This window comes from Lipomyces arxii (genome assembly GCF_038497795.1).
Source record: "Lipomyces arxii strain Phaff 12-163 unplaced genomic scaffold V1512scaffold_25, whole genome shotgun sequence".
NCBI classification, from domain to species: domain Eukaryota; kingdom Fungi; phylum Ascomycota; class Lipomycetes; order Lipomycetales; family Lipomycetaceae; genus Lipomyces; species Lipomyces arxii.
In genome coordinates this window covers 1,350-20,298 of record NW_027117724.1, presented here as the reverse complement: position 1 = coordinate 20,298, position 18,949 = coordinate 1,350, and the positions used below count along the sequence as shown (strand labels likewise).

The 18,949-nt window shown below is 46.3% G+C and overlaps 9 protein-coding genes across 9 annotated transcripts; 5 read left to right on the top strand and 4 right to left on the bottom strand.

Moving 5' to 3' along the window:
- Positions 1-326: 326 nt before the first annotated feature.
- Positions 327-1,478, top strand: V1512DRAFT_272607 (uncharacterized protein; the record flags this gene model as incomplete). Its single annotated transcript, XM_066917692.1, has 1 exon — positions 327-1,478. One exon carries the CDS (start codon positions 327-329, stop codon positions 1,476-1,478), a length of 1,152 nt encoding a protein of 383 aa, XP_066769502.1.
- A 70-nt stretch (positions 1,479-1,548) lies between these two features.
- On the bottom strand, positions 1,549-3,500 carry V1512DRAFT_267429 (magnesium transporter NIPA-domain-containing protein). The gene is made up of 6 exons (XM_066917278.1): positions 3,257-3,500; positions 3,177-3,202; positions 3,036-3,126; positions 2,897-2,987; positions 2,687-2,847; positions 1,549-2,636 (listed from the first exon to the last, which is right to left on the bottom strand). The coding sequence occupies exons 1-6, from the start codon at positions 3,324-3,326 to the stop codon at positions 1,816-1,818; spliced, it is 1,260 nt and encodes a 419-aa protein (XP_066769501.1). The 5' UTR covers positions 3,327-3,500; the 3' UTR covers positions 1,549-1,815.
- Positions 3,501-5,673, bottom strand: V1512DRAFT_267427 (uncharacterized protein). Its single transcript, XM_066917277.1, has 4 exons — positions 4,397-5,673; positions 3,965-4,352; positions 3,858-3,917; positions 3,501-3,813 (listed from the first exon to the last, which is right to left on the bottom strand). Exons 1-4 carry the CDS (start codon positions 5,540-5,542, stop codon positions 3,779-3,781), a joined length of 1,629 nt encoding a protein of 542 aa, XP_066769500.1. The 5' UTR covers positions 5,543-5,673; the 3' UTR covers positions 3,501-3,778.
- Positions 5,674-5,828: 155 nt separating this feature from the next.
- Positions 5,829-7,670, top strand: V1512DRAFT_243253 (uncharacterized protein). The gene is made up of 3 exons (XM_066914312.1): positions 5,829-5,909; positions 5,980-6,423; positions 6,471-7,670. Exons 1-3 carry the CDS (start codon positions 5,907-5,909, stop codon positions 7,572-7,574), a joined length of 1,551 nt encoding a protein of 516 aa, XP_066769499.1. The 5' UTR covers positions 5,829-5,906; the 3' UTR covers positions 7,575-7,670.
- On the bottom strand, positions 7,601-11,026 carry V1512DRAFT_229890 (uncharacterized protein). Its single transcript, XM_066913928.1, has 5 exons — positions 10,699-11,026; positions 10,582-10,645; positions 10,311-10,535; positions 8,397-10,264; positions 7,601-8,352 (listed from the first exon to the last, which is right to left on the bottom strand). The coding sequence occupies exons 1-5, from the start codon at positions 10,900-10,902 to the stop codon at positions 7,798-7,800; spliced, it is 2,916 nt and encodes a 971-aa protein (XP_066769498.1). The 5' UTR covers positions 10,903-11,026; the 3' UTR covers positions 7,601-7,797.
- Positions 11,027-11,031: 5 nt separating this feature from the next.
- Positions 11,032-13,295, top strand: V1512DRAFT_267422 (Clathrin/coatomer adaptor, adaptin-like protein). The gene is made up of 5 exons (XM_066917276.1): positions 11,032-11,078; positions 11,128-11,215; positions 11,269-11,326; positions 11,380-11,669; positions 11,723-13,295. Exons 1-5 carry the CDS (start codon positions 11,063-11,065, stop codon positions 13,245-13,247), a joined length of 1,977 nt encoding a protein of 658 aa, XP_066769497.1. The 5' UTR covers positions 11,032-11,062; the 3' UTR covers positions 13,248-13,295.
- On the bottom strand, positions 13,145-14,548 carry V1512DRAFT_267420 (uncharacterized protein). The gene is made up of 3 exons (XM_066917275.1): positions 14,469-14,548; positions 14,284-14,299; positions 13,145-14,108 (listed from the first exon to the last, which is right to left on the bottom strand). Exon 3 carries the CDS (start codon positions 14,100-14,102, stop codon positions 13,365-13,367), a length of 738 nt encoding a protein of 245 aa, XP_066769496.1. The 5' UTR covers positions 14,103-14,108; positions 14,284-14,299; positions 14,469-14,548; the 3' UTR covers positions 13,145-13,364.
- A 412-nt stretch (positions 14,549-14,960) lies between these two features.
- On the top strand, positions 14,961-16,626 carry V1512DRAFT_267414 (uncharacterized protein). Its single transcript, XM_066917274.1, has one exon. The coding sequence runs from the start codon at positions 15,076-15,078 to the stop codon at positions 16,528-16,530; it is 1,455 nt and encodes a 484-aa protein (XP_066769495.1). The 5' UTR covers positions 14,961-15,075; the 3' UTR covers positions 16,531-16,626.
- Positions 16,627-16,823: 197 nt separating this feature from the next.
- V1512DRAFT_249702 (general substrate transporter) lies at positions 16,824-18,518 on the top strand (the record flags this gene model as incomplete). Its single annotated transcript, XM_066914630.1, has 1 exon — positions 16,824-18,518. One exon carries the CDS (start codon positions 16,824-16,826, stop codon positions 18,516-18,518), a length of 1,695 nt encoding a protein of 564 aa, XP_066769494.1.
- Between the last annotated feature and the right edge of the window lie 431 nt (positions 18,519-18,949).

Here is an 18,949-nt window from a genome sequence, read left to right as displayed (position 1 = left end):
CCGACGCCACCCTTTAATTACAGGTCTACTGCTTACTACGCGTCTACTGTTTACTCGGTATTACCCACTCTAATCATTCTTCTTCCCGCATTACCACGATTAATAATCTAAGGACAAACGTATCGATCGATAAGGGGGCCCGCGCATGCAGGTTCAATGCACCCCTGAACTTTGTATTTGGCGTGATATGTAAGGGTCTAGTGTCAATATTTTAGACAAAATTCGATCCCGGGGCAATTCATCAAATGCAGTTCAAAATGCATTTACTTGCACGATTTTTCCGGTTATCACGTCCATGTGTTCGGAAATACTCGACCCGGTTCTCAATGGGCACAATCTTGCGACCGACGGCCGTCGCGCAGGCTGAGCCGTTCACGTTGATGAATGCAGTCTCAAACTTGGTCGAGCCGGTCAAATTCAAGCCTGAAAGCTTACTCGTGCTCGCGACGCCGCAGTACGCCAACGAATTATACGCTGCTGTCGCCGAGAGTAAAAGTACGTACGCCACGTTCGGCGCGATTGTCGACGTCGTGCCACCCGGTGCGAAGCGGGACGGTATTTCTTATTTATACACCGCGAAGCCAATCACGGTCGAGCACGGTATCACACTTGACCGGACCCGACAGCATAGCTCACATGGGCACACACATTCAGACGGCAAAACGGATCTGGCAGCAAGGGGCCGGTTCGTGGCCAAAGGGGGTGAGCAGTGGACTCTGTCGCGGATGTATCTTTCGCTGTCGTTTAATTCGGGGGACAAGAGCGTCAAGGTCCAGACTGCAAACACGATTTTTGAGACTGGAGTCGAAGGCGTGATTGTTGCCAAACAACCTGGCCAGAACCCGGTTCTGTACAGCCGGCTCGACCTAGCCGTACCTCTTGATATTTCATTCCAGCCCACCGACCGCAAACCTCCAATTAAAGTACTGGAAACCGCCGAGACTTTATACGTCACGTCGGTGAAAGATAACATCATTAAAACCATTAACGGCAAGCCTGCGTCATCGTTCCTCGAAGCCTCTCTCGCGGCATCGCTCTTCCTAGAGCAACCGCCGCCAATGCAGCACTCTCTCAGCGCGCCGCCGTCCGGACCAGACCAGAAAGCAAGGTCGGTGTATGCGGTCTTGGATGACAGTGCGCGGTGGAAAGTAATTGCCGGTGGAGGTGGCTGGGGCGCGCGGTCGGGAATGCTGGTGCTTGATCCTGACGTTACGATTCGGGAAGGCGCAAAGATCCAGTTTATGGCCACCACGGGCGAGACTTCAGTTTCTGAATCCGAGTTTGCGATTGGCAACGGGCAGATGCATAGGTTGTATTTTGAGTGCGTTGCGCCGATCGAGTTTATAGACGGGTCGTCGAACACGACTCAAGAGGTCACACTTGACGGTGTGTTTGGCGCCGGGACCGAGAACCAGTTCTTTGTCGGCCGGCAGAAGTTCGACGTGCATGGGGAGTACTGTGTTGCGTGTGTAGAATAGTCATAATATACTAGCATGACTTGTAGATAGTGTACATAGTATTAGTATGACCTAATCGATCGTAATATATTGGTGATGTGCATACTATGATGTAGAATAAACATGACAACAAACATAACACATTGATATGACATACAATCGCAGCATATTGGTGACTAGTAGATAGTGTACATAATACTGGTATGACGCAGAAAAAAGGCATAATACATTGATATGGCCTGTAGAGTACTCACAGTATACTGGTGAGCAGTAGAATAGTGTACATAATATATTGACATGACAACTAAAAAGCAAAAGTAAACAATGCTTCCGATACCATTCAAAAGCAAAAAAACGCCTACACCAGCCGGTCCGACTTTGATGTCCTCGGGGAATCAAACCCCCTGTCCCATGAGTCCAGTGCGGGGGAGCTTACTTCGGACGAGTACCTGCTTTTGATACTACTGCTGTTCTTAATTGTGTTGTTGTACGTATTGAACTCGTTCTCGCTCGACCCTTCGGACACGTCGTTTTCTTCGTCCAGCCGGGTCAGTCCGAGCCCTTGCTCCTCGTACTCGCCAATCAGCCTGGCTTCTTGCCGCAACGAGTTGCTGCGCCGATGGAGATTGAAACTCGACCGGCCGAGCTGGATACTGCGCCGCGACTGTATGCTGGCGATACCATTCTCCATCGGAATGCTGTCCACCATTCTTGCCGCCGGGTCGGAACGCGCAAAGTTCAGGAGGTAGACGCCGGAGAAAATGATGAGGAAGCCGCAAAGCAAGGAAAGCGTGTTAACCAAGCTGGTCGTATTAAAGCCGTGGAACAGGATTGCAGACGCGACAAGCGTACATGTCGTGAACGTGACGTAGTAAATCGGGTTCACGATTGACGTGTCGAACTGGTCGAGAGCCTTGTTGAAGTAATTCATTTGCGTCAGGATGCACACAACCACGACAATTGCAAACACATATGTCGACGGGTGCGTGAACTGGTTGTTGCCGCTCAACGTCAGCTTGACTGCGATGCCAAACCCTTTGATTGACATGACCGAGACTGAACCGACGGATGAGCAAATTGAAAGGTAAATCAAAGGTGACCTGCGGCCGTACCGTGGCGCGATGCGGTAAATCATGACGCTTGCAAACACTACGACTGCGATACAATACAGCATGAACCCTGTCCGTAATCAGCCATATCGTTTTTGCGCTGTAGAGCAAGGCACATACCTGGTTGTAATGCGTACATCAAGATCTCGTCCACAGTTTGAATCTCTTTATCGGGTGGTGCATGTAGCACGATGATAATAGACCCAATTAAACAAATAGCACATCCCATCTTTCCCAATACGCCTAATTCTTCCTTCAAGAAGATCGCAGCCAGTACAGCACTACCTACATCAGCTTATATTCCTCCAGCCAGCAACAGCGGCGTCATACCCAATCAACACACTCAAAGCTCCCAATGGTGTCACTAAGATTGGCGGTGCAAACGTATACGCTGCAAAGTTCGCGACTTCTCCAATGATCACTGTGTATTCTCATCAGACCCAGATATCCCTTCCTCAATTCAACTCACTTGTAACGATTCCACCCCACCAAATCGGATTCTTTAAATACTCATAACCGTCTCCTTCAAATCCGTGTTTATTAGCAGAATCCATTAGACCCTATTTGCACTACATTAACTTCAGCCTCTTGTTGATCTCATGATATTCACCTTTTTTGTTATAATAAAACTTGTCCCTATAAGCATTACATCAGTCATTACTCATACCCTCATATACAACTGTCAATCACCAATGGCAAGACTACTACTTATAGCAAGTCCTAGTCCAATATACTTGTCCTCTAATGCAATTGGTAACATTTTGTTGACTTGTTCTCTCCTTTACTTCCTAAACAATGACAATCTTCTTATGAAGAGAATAAAAAGGAAAACGACTCAAAAAAAGAACGACTCAAAATCAAAAACTTCACGGTCTTTCATAAGTCGCGTCCTCTGATCTGTTCGTTCGACAAAAGCTCATTGAATTATGGGGCACACCGTTGATTGCTACATTCGGACTAGGATTACCATTTTAAGTAATATTGTTTCAAACCAGTTCAGCCAGCTCTCCTCGTTCAACTTGTTAAACCAGTTCATGAGCCGGTTCATCAGTACATAACATATAAAACACAAAACACAAACAAAAACAAAATCAAAAACAAGAACTATAATACAAAAAAAAACAATAAAAAAAAGAAATAGCAATATAATTATCAAAAAATACCACCTGGTCAGTTCATCACCCGAAAACTTTAATCACATGATTCTGCTTACTACGTCTCTGTCGACTTGTATCGTTTGACCGAAACTACTATAATTAGCCAGGATCATAATCAAAACCGACTCATTTACCATCTTCAACATCCTCATGATCTCGTTTGGCTGCCGCATAGCCTTCAATAGGCTGCACGTCTAAATAAAGGTTATTTAAACTCTCACAATCGTCACCAATCACATACCTTTAGCAACAGATTCAATAGTAGCTGTAGGCTCGCCGACAGTCTTTACCGCAAGATCATCGATAGATTCAGTAGTAACCGTAGGATCATTGACAGATTCAGTAGAAACCGCAGGATCACTGACTCCAGTCTCAACTGTGACTTGCTCGTTTGAATTATCAGATTCTTCGCCAACAGAATTCATCTCATCTTGAATCTTCAAATAAGACAGTCCATGTCCGTTTCGAATCAATTCAGAAATGTAGTTAAACCTTGATATAAACCGCGGCTGGGTCTTTAACTTGATCTCCAGCACACTTGGTACTTTCGCTTCTGCTTCGGCGCCACACAGATTATCATACAACTCAACTAAATCATATACTGTAACTTCGTGCGTATAAGTATTGTCCTATTGGATCAGCAAACGTAAACACATTTCTACAAAAAGTATACCTCTGTCACAGAAAGCTTGAGCTGCGGAATCTCAAGCAGAAGCTCACTGTCGTCGGCAACACTACCGCTAAAAACTCCTCGCAAAAGCGGAAAAAACATCTCCAAAGGCTGCGATAACATAAAATCGTCATCCAAAATCTGCGGTACATCAGACTCAATACTCTCTGACGGACAGAGCACAAAAAATTCGTCGTCGCGTTTTAACAGTACACAGATCTGTGGAAAATCGGCTTTTATACTCCGCATCTCCAACCGAGTTGCGTCTGGATCCTGTCCTGAGCCTTGTGTGTTTTCCGGCTCTGGCGCGATCTCAACTTCAACTATTTTTTCAATTTCTTCCGGCTCCACCACCTGTTCCTGTCTCTCTGTATCTTGTTCCGCGTTTTTTTCAGTCTTTTCATTAATTTCTTTAAATGTGTCGCCATTCACCTTGTTTACATCCTCAATCACATTCTCGACTAAAGGCGAATCTGTTTTGTCGTCCACAATCTCAACCACTTCGGTCACTTCAACGACCTCAGCCTCAGACAACATGTTATCCTCCGGCTCTTCAACTTCTACAACTGTCTCTTCCGCAGCCGTTTCCTTGGCTGAAGGCGCCATGTTTTCGCTGGTCTTTGTGCTTTGGGGTGCAGATGAGTCAACAACCACTTCCTCAACCGGGTCTATTGTCTCTGTGACGTTTACATCACTATCGCCAAGACCAACACCAACTTCAACATTTTCGTCCAGAGCAAGATCGATCTCAGGTTCAGCGGGCTGCATGGCAGGCGATCTTGGCATTGGAGTGATGGCATCAAGCAACTGATCGTCCATAACTTCAACCGGTGCCTCGTCATTCAAATCCTCATCTGCCCCGTCCTCAATATCTTCTTGCATCGATTCCGGTGGCGACGGCATTGCATCTTGCTGCATAATTGTATTCAGGGTGTGCTGTGCAAATTGAACGTCATCGTCCATCTGCATCTCGTCATCCTCGTCCACGTCCTCGTCAACTGCCAACATGTCCTCGTCGGACTCAGGCACAGGCACAGGCACAGTACCCTGGTCCATGTTATAATCTTCTTCAGCGTCGCCCAGGACTGACGACGGTGCAGTGGAGACAGCTGATCGCGATAGATTTTGTGGGAGGGTGGCTGTTGACATATCAAGAGTGTCTAGGGCCGATTTGTGCGCAATTTTACCTAGAATATCAGTAGAAAAACAAAACAATACCTATTCCACGAAATCCTCTCAATAGCTTCTCTCGTATCAACAAAATAAGTCTCGTCTTGAATGGTGGGAGGGTGTTGGCGACTAAGTGCAGTCTACGCAATATGCATCTCATGCCATAATACTACTTATTTATGCCATATATACACTACGCTTACAATACAGCAGGGTAAGGGCATACATATGCTGCCTCGAGAAGGCCTCGAAACTTGACTGAAATCATCACCAAAAAGTTCAATCCGAATTTCTCACTCAAAAAGAGACTTGGGTCAGATCAAAATTGCTCAATTGAATAAAGATGGTATGTTTATGTTGTGTTCTGGCTGCTCTTCTACTCTGATTCTTCAAATGTACTGACACGTATCCCTTAGGTCGTCCTAGCAGCCTCTGTCTGTACTCGAGGCGGTAAAGCCGTACTTTCGCGACAATTTCGAGACATGCCAAAGTCACGGATCGAGGCACTTCTAGCTGCATTTCCGAAACTTACTCAGTCAGGTACCCAGCACACAACAGTTGAAGATGACAACGTGCGGTACGTGTACCAGCCGCTCGAAGAGCTGTACATGGTCCTCATCACGAACCGGCAATCAAACATCTTACAGGACATCGACACGTTGCATTTGTTTTCGCAGATCGTGACTAGTCTTTGCAAGTCGGTTGATGAACGAGAAATCTTGAGCAATGCATTTGATTTGCTAAGTGCCTTTGATGAGATTGTAGCACTTGGATATAGAGAGAACCTGTCACTTCCACAAATTAAGACCAATTTGGAGATGGACAGTCATGAAGAGAAGATTCAGGAAATTATTGCACGGGTGAGTATATCTTTGTGCTGTCATTCAATACGCTCACAACGATATAGAACAAGGAATTGGAAGCAAACGAAGAACGCAAACGTCGTGCGAAACAGTTTGACATGCAACGACGAGAAAATAGCAAACGTGGTCTTTCCGGAAACGGCATCTCGTCCATGTCACGATCATCTTCTTTTCCGGCCGCGAGCGAGTACTCTGCTCCTGCGACCCTAGCTGAGCCAACTTACGATTACGAGTCCCGTCGGGCTCCGCGAGCAATTCCAAAAGGCAAAGGCATGCAGCTTGGCAAGAAGTCAAAGGCAACAGACATGTATGAGCACGTGCGCTCCGAGATTGGGATTGAGGAGTCCGAGCCTCTGGTGCGCGCCCCAGAACCCGAACGCACTGTATCGGCTCCGCCTGCGGTCGTGTCACCATATGCCTCAAACACTGGCGTCATGGTTAGCATAGTCGAGTCTGTGAGCGGCCAAATTGCTCGCGACGGCGCTGTCCAGAGTGTTGAAGTTAAAGGCGACTTGCAGCTTCGGATCGCTGACCCGATTCTAGCCAAGATCAGGCTCGCGATCGACTTACCCGGGAACGCATCCAGCTTCAAAACTCATCCTAACGTCGATAAGGCGCTATTTAGCTCGAGCAAGCTGATCGGGCTCAAGGACGCGTCCAAAGGATTCCCGTCCAACAACCACCCGCTCGGCGTCCTGCGATGGCGGCTGACGTCGAAAGGCGACGACTCTTTGTTCCCACTTAGCTTCACATGCTGGCTCTCGGCCGGCGGTCCAAATACATACCAGGTCACGATTGAGTACGAGTTGCAGTCCGACGACGCGGTGCTTGAAGACGTCACGGTCACGGTCCCGGTCCCCAGCGAAGCGGTTGAAGTCAACTCGGACTCGGAGTTTGACCACGAAGGCGACCGCATCTTGTGGCACATCCCCAATATTAGCGAGGCCGAAGGTACCGCGTCCGGCAGCTTTGATTTCTCGGCAGAAGGAGACGACGAGTCGGACTTCTTCCCAATGGAAATCTACTTCAAGAAAACGTCGCCGTTCGCAAACATTGATGTGCTCGACGTGGTCGGCGTCGAATCTGGCGACTCGGTCCCGTTTACAAAAGAAATTAAGGTTGAGACTGATAGCTTCTCCATTGTCTAGATTATTCTATATTTTATGCGTCTGTTTTGTGTAATTAGATGTTTAATGTCATGTTTGTTTTACGCATCCATAAAGTCTCTATCTTCTAAATCTCTCAATGAATTATGCGTCTGCTTTGCAATATCACATGTATTAAATTTCATTTCGTTTCACGCTTCCAAATCTTTTAATCATCCCAATTTGAATAGCGATCTCAATCTATGATACAAACGTAAAGTACAGGTTACGCGGTCGTGTCCACCGTCGCAGCAGGCGCAGATGCTGGCGTCGTCGCAGCAGACACCGCAGCCGACCCGTTCGTGCTCCCACTTTCCCGCGCCCGTCTGGCCGCCTCGAGCTTGGCCTCGTTTTTCTCCTCAAATTCCTTCTGCTGCGCCAACAGCCGCTCGAGTTGTCGTCTCGTCGTGTTCTGTCCCATCGTCGCGCGCTGCTCAATGTCAGCAGACGGGTACGGCGGGTGCTTATCGCCAGCAAGCTCAGCCATCCACACAATGGCTTCCTCCAGCCCGCTCGCGGCGGCCTCAATGTCGCTGATCTTGCGCGCAGTCATCGGCATCCGTCTGACAACTTCCGCAATCTGAAACTGGCAGAACGCGACGTTGAATTTGAGCGCCACGTTCAATGGCGAAAGAGCAAGCGCTTTGAGAGACCACGACAGCGCCGTCTTGACCGCCTCCAAACTCATCTCGTCAATTCCACGCTGCAGCCACGCCCGTCCGAGACACATCATGGTCTGCACGTTGCGACCGCCTTGGAACCGGTCCAGCGCTATTTCATACTAAATATGTCAGCATGTCCATATCCATCACACTTAAAACTTACGCATTCAATCGCGCGACTATAGTTCTTCATCTCAGTCAGACAGTGGCCAAGATTAATAAACGGTGACACATCGTTCAACGTCTCACGGATCTTTCCAAAAATACCCGCCGCAATGTTATATTTCTTCTCCTCTGCAAGCGCAATTGCAATGCCCTGAGCCGCGTACGCGTTATTCCCGTCTAGCTGCAAGCATTTGTCGAACAACTCTACTGCCCGCTCGTATGCCCGCTTGCGCTTATCCGCGTCGGCCTCGCTAGCCGGCCGCATCTCTCGAGCCGCAGCAAGATGAATGTTGGCCATCGCGGTCAAAGAATAAATATCGTATTTGTCATAGTACAGCAGCGTGTGCTTGTAATGCCGCTGCTCGATGTCTTCATTGATGTTTTTAGGTGGCGGTCGCTTGCGCTGATGCTGGTGCAAATACCAGCCATGTAACGCACGCACTTCAAGATTACCGCTCTCAGTCTCAATCAACTCCTGCATCTTCTTCATTGCTTCTTCCGGCGTTGTACTTCCGCCATCCTCACTATCCTTTAAAGCCAAATAACACAGTCGCAGTCTGGCATCTACATATCCCGGCATCAGAACCTCCACCTTCGCGTAGGCAGACTTGGCGTCGTCAATCCTACCAATTTGTTCCTGCAGTCTGCCGAGATTGTACGTCAACGTGACTATCAATGATTCTTTTTGCTCGTCATCAACAGTCGCGGTCGCAAGCTGCTCTATGGCCGACTGAATAAATCCGGCAGCCTGGTCGAATTGTCCCTTCTGGTACTTCAACACGCCCATATTGTTCAGCACACGAGGGCTCGCGGCACCGTAAAGTGACTGCTGCATTCCCATTGCCGGTTGTAACGATGCCATTGCCTGATCAATGCTCTCGTCTTCGTACAATCTACTCAGCAAAATATGAGCATCGATTTCAGTTGCAGACAGCCCGGTGGGTGACTCGACAAGCTTTAAGTACCGTTCCAGCAAATTCTTTGCCTTTGTTTTCTCGCTGGCAAGCGTTTTCTCAGCTGCCGTATTTCCTGATCCGACAACAGCCGTCGCGGCTCTGTGGGTGTATTCTGACGCGTAAAGGTATCCGAGCAGCAGCATTGCTTCCGCGCACTTTGGATGGTCTTGAATTACTTTCTCAAACGTCAGCTTGGCCTCAGTCAAGTCTTTGTTAATAATTTGGATTTGACCCATGCCGACCTTTGCCGACACGTTGTCTGCTTTTGCATTTCGTGCCCACTGGTAGTTTGTCATTGCACGTTCGTAATTTTCTTGATAATGATACGCTCTGGCGATCCAAAAGTACGCATCAGACGTGATTGCTGGAACGTCAGTGTAATCAATCACTCGTTCACATAATTTAATAACGGTTTCCATCTGCACCTTTTTTGAAAATAAGTAACTTGCCAAACCGATCCCAGCCAATGCCACTTTCTGCCCACCGAGCTTGTACGCCTTCTGTGTATACTTCAACGCTGTACCATACAGCTCCACAAACTCCGGCGCGGCAACATTCTGATAAGCTTTGTCTTGATAATACAGCCCAATCAGTGCGTTTGCAGGCGTATTGTCCGGATCGAGTTCCAACGTTCTGTCCCATGCCATCTTTGCGTCGTCTTTAAACCCGAGTTTCCAGAAACACAACCCGATTCCAATTCTGGGATCGGGCTTCATGTCTGGCCGAGCGACCAAGACTTGCTGATACAACTTAAGTGCGCCTTTGTAATTTTCTTTCGAGTATAACACTCTTGCACGTCCTAGAAACGCAAACAGGTTTGGTTCACTCACGACCTTAATTGTGTTGTCAAAGGCTTGCAGTGCATTATCAAGTGAGTCTGCTTTTAACGGTTGTAATAGAAAAAACACGCCTAAGTTGTTAGTACATGTCATTCAACCCCAGAACAGATCACACACCTCGTGCTAGAATGTTAACTGGCCATGAACTATACATTTGAAATGCGACGTTTAGTTCAGAAGTAGCAGCTTGTAAGAACGAGTCGCTTGTCTTTATGCTTGAATCTGCGATCGAAGTCGAATGTGCATGTTTTGGAGCTTCGCGAACTTGTTTTAAGTATAACCACGTCAAGCAAGTGTGGAATGGGGTCTTGTCCATTTCTGTGCCCTTAACGACGACAGGAGCTATATAAGGTCAATGCCATTCTATGTAATTTGTAACAAATCCCACCTGTAAGTCCTCTCATTATGACTTCAATGGCTTCTTCAATCTTTCCAAGCTTGCTGTACGCAGTCTTTCGCCAGTCAGACATTTATTCACATAACTAACCAAACAAAAGAAACGTACACTAATCGCTAACCAGAACTGGCGTCCAGCATCTTCGTTCTCAAGCAAGTCGCAAAGCTCAGTTGGATCGTCAGGCAAGTCAGTGTCGAGGTTTAGCGTAACGACTTCCTGGTCGTCGCGTAAAGGGATATCAATCACGTTCGCACCAGCAATCGGAGCCTGATACTGCATGTCTACATCGCCACTGTACTCTTGCGACGACATGATTTTTGTGCGTGTTGTGGTCCGTTTATGATTTTGCTAATGTTCAAAGTGTGCGTCGACATCTTTATATCTGGGTTAGGGCATATACTAGACGGGAGATTGAGCGGCGATTTCGACAACTCGTTCAATATTGAGTGCAGTTAACTAAACAGACGGCAAAATGTCGTCTATGAGAGGTGAGTGTTTGGGTGTAGATAGTGGTATGGCAGATTTAATATTGTTAAGGGCTCGTTCAGTTTATCGCTGATCTAAGAAATGCTCGGGCTCGTGAACTAGAAGAACGTCGGATCAATAAGGAACTGGCAAATATCAGGTAATATTGCTAGTTAAGGGCCTTTATATGGCATTGTTGACTCAATTGAATAGACTCAAGTTCAAGGATTCAAGCTTGAGTGGTTATCAGAAGAAAAAATACGTGTGCAAGGTTTGTGGATACCTTACATCAATATGAGGTACATGAAGTGGCTTACATTCCAGCTATTATACATTTATATCTTGGGCTACACCATTGATTTCGGTCATCTTGAAGCATTGAACTTGGTGGCTTCAAATAAATTTTCAGAAAAACAAATTGGCTATCTCGCTACGAGTTTGCTGTTGAATGAGAACCATGATTTGATCAATTTGGTCGTGAACAGTATCCGCAAGGATCTAAATGACCAGAATGAATTGTTTAACTGTTTAGCACTCCATGCTATTGCCAATGTGGGCGGTAGAGAAATGGCAGAGTCGCTTGCTAGTGATGTGCACAGACTTTTAATATCTCCGTACGTCTTTCAATTTGTTGTTCTCATGCATGTCCGTTTTAACGAGTATATAGTGTCACAAAATCAATAGTGAGAAAGAAGGCAGCATTGACCTTGCTCAGGCTGTATCGCAAATTGCCATCGACTGTACCTGTTGAATGGGCGGATCGAATTGTCGGGTTGTTAGGAGAGAACGATCTTGGTGTGGCTACGTCTGTTTCTTCACTGATCCTGGAACTCGCAACCGATAAGCCAGAGGCATACAGAAAAGCTTTTCCGCGCGCAGTGTTCAGATTGAAGTCCATGCTGCTGGAGAACCAAATCACTCCAGATTACTTGTATTACAAAATTCCTAACCCATGGCTACAGGTTAAGCTGTTTCGAATTTTGAAAATATACCCGCAGTCACCCGATCCGGACTCGGCGGCTGGTGTGTTGGATGTGGTGCAGCATGTGCTTGAAGCTTCAGAGGAGCGGACACTTAATGTGCAGCATAGCAATGCATATAACGCCGTTCTGTTTGAAGCCATCTCACTCGCAATCCATCTTGATGTTGATCCGGCACTTATGCACAAAGTCGTTGCACGGCTAGGAAATTTCATTTCAAGTCGGGAAACAAACCTACGTTATCTCGGATTGGACGCGATGGCTAACCTAGCGTCACGGATTGAAGATCTCACTGAAGTACGGAAACACCAGCAAATCATCCTGGCGTCATTGCGGGATCGTGACATTTCGGTTAGACGAAAAGGACTGGATTTGCTCTACAGCATGTGTGGACCCCAAAACGCAAATGCCATTGTCGCTGAGCTGTTGAAGTATCTGGAGGTAGCAGATTTTGCAATCAGGGAGGACATGGTTATCAAGATTGCCATCTTGACCGAGAAGCATGCGACAGATTACAAATGGTACATTGACACGATCCTTAAACTGATCTCTATAGCTGGCGACTACGTCAGCGACGAGGTTTGGCAGCGCGCGGTCCAGATTGTGATTAACAACGAGGACCTGCAACCGTATGCGGCACATACTTTGCTGCAATACTTGAAAGGCCCAACATATTACGAGGCCATGGTCAAGATTGGCGGGTACGTGTTAGGCGAGTATGGCCATTTGATTGCAGACACGGCTGGCTGCACACCTATTGAGCAGTTCGTGGCGTTGCAGGATAAGGTACAGACCTGCACAAACCGAACACGGGCGATCTTGCTGTCAACCTACATTAAGTTCATTAATCTGTTCCCCGAAATTAAGGCCCAGGTCCTCCAAGCTTTGCAAAGCTACACCCGCAGTCTCGACTCTGAACTGCAGCAACGCGCGTGTGAGTACGTCGTGCTCGCGACTCTGCCGACCGACGACTTACTCCGAACAATTTGTGACGAAATGCCGCCGTTCCCGGAACGCACGTCTGTCCTGCTGACCCGCAATGTCCGGCATGACCTCGAGCGGAAACCGTCGTACCTCAAGAAAAGCAACTCAATGGCACAGCCACCGGCAGCGGACAACGGTGGATACATGAATGGACATCATACGAACGGCAACGGCAACGGCATCGGCACTGCTATTTCTGCAGGAAATGGGGATTTAATTGGGTTATAAGTAGTCAAGTAGTGTATGACGAGAAATAAATTCAAAAAATGCAAAGTATATTATGCCGTACGCCGATCATGCAACCTAAAAAACACCTTGTATAACTGAAACGATGCTAAGAAATCATTATGCCGAATTTTTAGGAGGCCTGGCTCCAAAAATTTGAGAGCCGACGCGAACGTTGGTCGAGCCCTGACTTATTGCGTCTTCAAAGTCACTAGACATACCCATACTTAGTTCCAACCCGTGCACGCCCAGTGCTGCCTCGATTGCGGCCCTGGTCTCGACTAAAGTCGTAAAGTCCTGGTTGTGCTCGCCTTCGGAAGAAGCGCGAGAACGTGCAATAGAGCCGATGGTCATCAAACCCATGAGTTTGAGATTGGGACAGCTGTTGACGATGTACCTTGCCAATGGCAATGCACCCTCAGGCGAAATTCCCGACTTCGATTCTTCCTGAGACGTGTTGACCTGTATAAACACATTCAGTACAGGCAATTGCGACCGAGCTTCGTTCAATCTTTTTGCTTTCTTTTCCGAGTCTAACGTTTCAACCGCAAATAAATTTGAAATCGCAGCCAAAGTCGCACATTTGTTTGACTGCAACGATCCAATGAAATGCCAGGCAATATCTTTCGGTAAAATCTCCGCCTTTTCTACCATTTCCTGAACGTAATTTTCACCAAAATGACGGTACCCAGTGTCATACAATGCCTGAATGTCAGACGCCGGCTTGAGTTTAGAGACTGCTACCAAACGCGGTTCCGGCATTGAACTTGCGGTCGCAGACTTGGTAATCCTGGCCCGGACGGCCGAGATTGCAGCATTAAGTGACTCAGCGCGTACAGAATCAGCCATGGTACGCATCTATATCTACAACTGTCAGCGTGTGAATTTAAGACAAATACGAGACGTATGGTGAAGTAATGAATATCAGAGCTCTTTTCGAATATAAGATATAATCATTTGTTATTCATGATTAGCATGGAAAAGATTGTGTTCATCATATACATTCAGATACATTCAAGAAGGCATAACAGAAACATACGCTTGAAGAGATAAAACTAGAATTAAGTAAGCACTGTTCATCAAATCAATTTAATAAAGAACGAAATATGCATCAGAAAATTCTTTTGTTTGGCTAAGAGTCGAATCATCAAAGACTACCGGGTTAATGGGTCTTATGATTGGGGCGACAAAAATTCATCATTGCATTATAAGAGAATTTCTTACCTTTAACCGTCCTGTTGTCTTGCGTATAGTATTTTGTAGTATAAAGTGCAGTAGTAAATTTTGGTAAACTCAGATTTCTACTGGAAAAAATATTTTGCGTGTGCCCTAAGTAAACCCTAAGTCCAATTACATGTGAGCCGGGTAATTATAAATTAGGGTTACCCTCCTCACGTGCGGTTTTTTCCCCGCACTTTTAAAGTCAGGATCACCCTGAATAAAATAAGCGAGTATGTTACTTGTGTAACTTGTTTCATGTAGATCATTCCAGCCTGCCATTGAATTTTCAGTAATAAAAAACATATTCTAATAATATGAACAAAATATATAGTAATTTTACCATGTATAAAAAAAAACTGTGGCGGTTGCTTGCTGGTGGCTAGAAAACTGAGTGGCGCGTGACATCACCGCATGACTTCCGTTATGGGCTCGTTGGTTTTAAAACCCTAAACACGCCATAATGATCATCTTTGCCCTCATTCACTGCGGCACACAGTCGAACTTTTAAGGTTGCAACTTGCCCTTCGAGTGCAGCTTCCGTTTCTCCTTTTAATACTCCACTTCTTCTCATGCTCCTATTTAGCAATTTAGCACATTCATAATAGTAATAATGTTCACTGCTGTACAAGTCCCTGCTGCATCTATGGCTTCTACGTTCGAAAATACGAGGTCAAGTCTATTCCACTCTCGTTCCGCTTCAATCGATGCCCCTGAAAGTGAATATCAGTCAAAATCGGAGAATAAACAACGGGCACGGCGAAACTCATGGATTCACAATTTTTCACACCAATTGGCCTCACAGTCAAATTCATCTTTTGGTTCTTCACTTCGCAGATCAGTATCTCATGAGACTCCAGTAGAGCAAATGAGCGTCAACATTGCAGATTATAAACCAGAAGCCGCCTTCAAAGAGGTGGTTGATCAACCAAAGGAGGACGAAATAAAGAAAGATCAACCTGAAAAAGGATTCTTTTCTGCTTTCAGACGCATGTCTGCATCGAAGTCATGCTTACCATCTCGCGAGTGTCGTCGGACGGTGTTTAATAAGAATTCACACAGACAAGTTTGTCCTTTACAGGAGCTTCAGTCTCTTAAAATGAAGCGTGTCGCCTTCAAAGTTGAAGAAATTGATGACGAGACAATCACACGAGAACCTCTGTATTGTCAAATCAGAAATGCATTGAAATATCAAGAAGCACTTCTGGTTCAGAAACGACAAGCAATAGCAGCCGCTGTCGCATCAAAGACTGCTTGTCTTCCTCCTTCACTCGATGATCGCGCCGTCGCTGCTGGGTTAGACTGTTTTAGACCTTGCAGATATGTGGCCAAACCGCCAAAAAGCGTTGTTGCTGAGAAGGCTGTGCTGTTGCTTGACGGGCCGGCATCGTCTCCAAAAAAAGAAAAGAGTGATGCGTTAGACACGCTTTTACCTGCAGCTAAAGAACAGACGGGTTCAAATCCGGGCAGTAGACGTGCCAGTGTCAGTGGTGTTTCTAGTGATCGCTCTCGCTCAGGATCATTGTCTTCAACACCTGATGAGCCGGATGATTCCGAAGATCTCGCTCGAGTTTACGTACGGTGTTGCAAATTACGTGAACTGCGACCAGCGCCGGCAATATATGATCAAGCTAAAGGTCATCATGACAACATGGAGAAACTCAAAATTGGCAAGTCTAATGGTGAGACCCCATCGTTTGGTCAGATGCAAGTGATTGCAGACTTTATCGCCTGTATTCCTGTATCTGACGTTGATATGAACGATTTGTCGCTGTCAGATGACTTAGCGAGGCCTATATTTGCATCTCTTGCATCGTCTCAATCGCTCAAATCACTTTCGCTTCGACGGGCAAAAGTTTCTTCAAAAGGATGGAAAGCTATCTGCTACTTGGTTGCTATGAATAAAAATATGGAGCGCATAGATTTGAGTGGAGTTAAAAGGAAAACGGCTGAATGGGTGCTCCTGACCAAATCAGTGGAGGCAAGGTCGGCACATATCAATCTCATAGTAACTGACTGTGACATTTCACCGGCAGAAAAGTCAGCACTTAGTGCTTGTTCTCATTAAGTTTTTTTTTTCCAAAAGGAAGTGAATCTGGAGTTTTATGGCGAAGGAGTTTTGAGTAAAGCAAAGAAATTTGAAGTTTTTTTTGAATACGAAAAAGTTATTACGTAGTTTGATGTTGGGCCTTAACTTAAAAGGGATGATCATATCCTAACTAAGCCTACTTTGTATCCGGGTGCGGCTCGCCGGTTCTATCGAATTGAGCCAATATAGAGAACTCGTCTTGATATCTCAGATGGAGTAAGTTTTTGGATTTTTTTGTTTACTGCCGGGAAATATCGCACATAACAAGTACAATGGGCTTAAAGACGTATAATCCATATATCGTTGCTGTTGCCGCTACAATAGGTGGTATGCTTTTTGGTTTCGACGTTTCGTCTGTCTCTGCATTTGTCGATAACCCTGTGTACCGGGAATTTTTCAACTACCCAGACGATGTCATTCAAGGGTTGATAACCTCTGCAATGGCGGCCGGTTCATTTGCTGGCTCGTTGTTTTCTGGTCGCGTTTCAGACGCTTTCGGTCGCAAATATGCAATTCAAATTGGCGCAATTATCTGGATTGTGGGTTCAATCGTCCAAGCTACTGTTCGCAATACGACTCAACTTGTAGTCGGTCGATTTATTTCCGGAATTGCAATTGGAATTTGCTCTTCTCAAGTACCAGTTTACGTTGCGGAATTGAGTCCGAAGCGAATCCGAGGTCGACTAGTAGGCGCTTTTCAATGGTCAGTTACGTGGGGGGTCATGATTATGTTTTTTATTGGTTATGCGTGCTCGTTCTTAAACGGAGCAAAGTCGTTCAGAATTGCGTGGGCTACGCAGATTGTTCCTGGCGCTGTGCTTCTTGGTTCGCTTGTGTTTTTCCCAGAGTCTCCTCGATGGCTGGCCACCATGGACCGATGGGACGAGGCTACTAACGTGATCGCCCACATTCAGGGTGGCGGTGATGCTGAGCACGCCGACGTACTAGTTGAAATGCAAGAAATACGAGAGGTTGTTAGACTCAATAGAATGTCAAAAGAAATTTCGGTTTGGGACCTGTTTGCCCCGGGTTCACGCATGCGTACGTTTGTTGGGGCGTCTGCTCAGATGTGGCAGCAGCTGACTGGTATTAACGTCATGATGTACTACGTTGTTTACACATTTGCCATGGCTGGTTACGAAGGCAATATCGTATTAATCTCGTCTTCTATTCAGTACGTTGTCAATGTGATTATGACCATTCCCGCGCTGCTCTTCATTGACAATTGGGGACGGCGCCCGCTTCTGCTTACTGGTTCCGTTTTAATGGCAATCTGGCTTTTTGCTGTTGGTGGAATCATGGGAACTTATGGACATTACGTCGATTCGCTCAACGGAAACACTGAGATTCGGTGGGTAGTTGACTCCGGTGTTCCAGCCATGGCAATCATACTGTTCAACTACCTTTTTGTCGGCACTTTTGCGCCAACTTGGGGTCCTGGTATTTGGATTTATGTTTCTGAAATTTTTCCACTCAAGCAGCGTGCAACTGCCAACGGATTCTGCGCCGCGGTCAACTGGACCTTCAACTTCCTGCTAGCGTTCTGCGTTCCTCCCGGGTTCAAGAACATTCAATGGAGAGTATACATTATTTTTGCTATCTTCTGCGTCTTAATGACCGTGCATGTTTTCTTCATGTTTCCAGAGACAAAGGGCAAGACCTTAGAAGAAATCGACTTGATTTGGGAAGAGCATTTACCACCATGGCGCTCAAATCAGATAGACTTATCTGAAGCGGCTGTGCACCGTGATCGTCGAAGTCGCCCCGAAAAAGACAGGGCAACGCAACAACAAGACGACGAGATCTCAGCGTTCCGCGCGCTTGGAGATGTCTCCTCGTCGCAGTCCTCGTCTACCGGGGTCCGGTCAGGAAGCGGGACTCCAGGGTTGGAAGAAATTGAGATTGCGCTCTCGTCGCCGCTGGTCAACGAGAGTGCACCGTTAATGGGACAGGCGAGTAGTGGTTAAGGGTCTGGCGTGCTGTAGATTAAATTCTTGTGGGTAGTGTTCATTGTGCTAGCAGGTCTTGGTATATGGCGAAAGAGGGTAGTTATCACTTTCAGTTTTGTATGCAGATGGACATAGAGAATGCCATATTGGTCAATTAATGCATTTTGCTAATAGTCTGGCGCAAATGTAGATCAGATCTGTCTTCAACTCGATTTGTCTTGAGAATTTGAGAAAAATGTTTTAAAGCCTAGCTATTGCTCTATAATACGAACTATTGCTGCTGCAGGTTATTTCAATTTACAGGCCAGACACTGAAACGTACAGGATTAAACTTTGCGTTGACTTGTACCTCTGTTTATCTACGGCGATGAAGAAATGTCAGGCGTACAGCTGTTTGCGTTATCTGAATTCAGACTTCGATCACAGCACCTATGGCACTGACACAGATT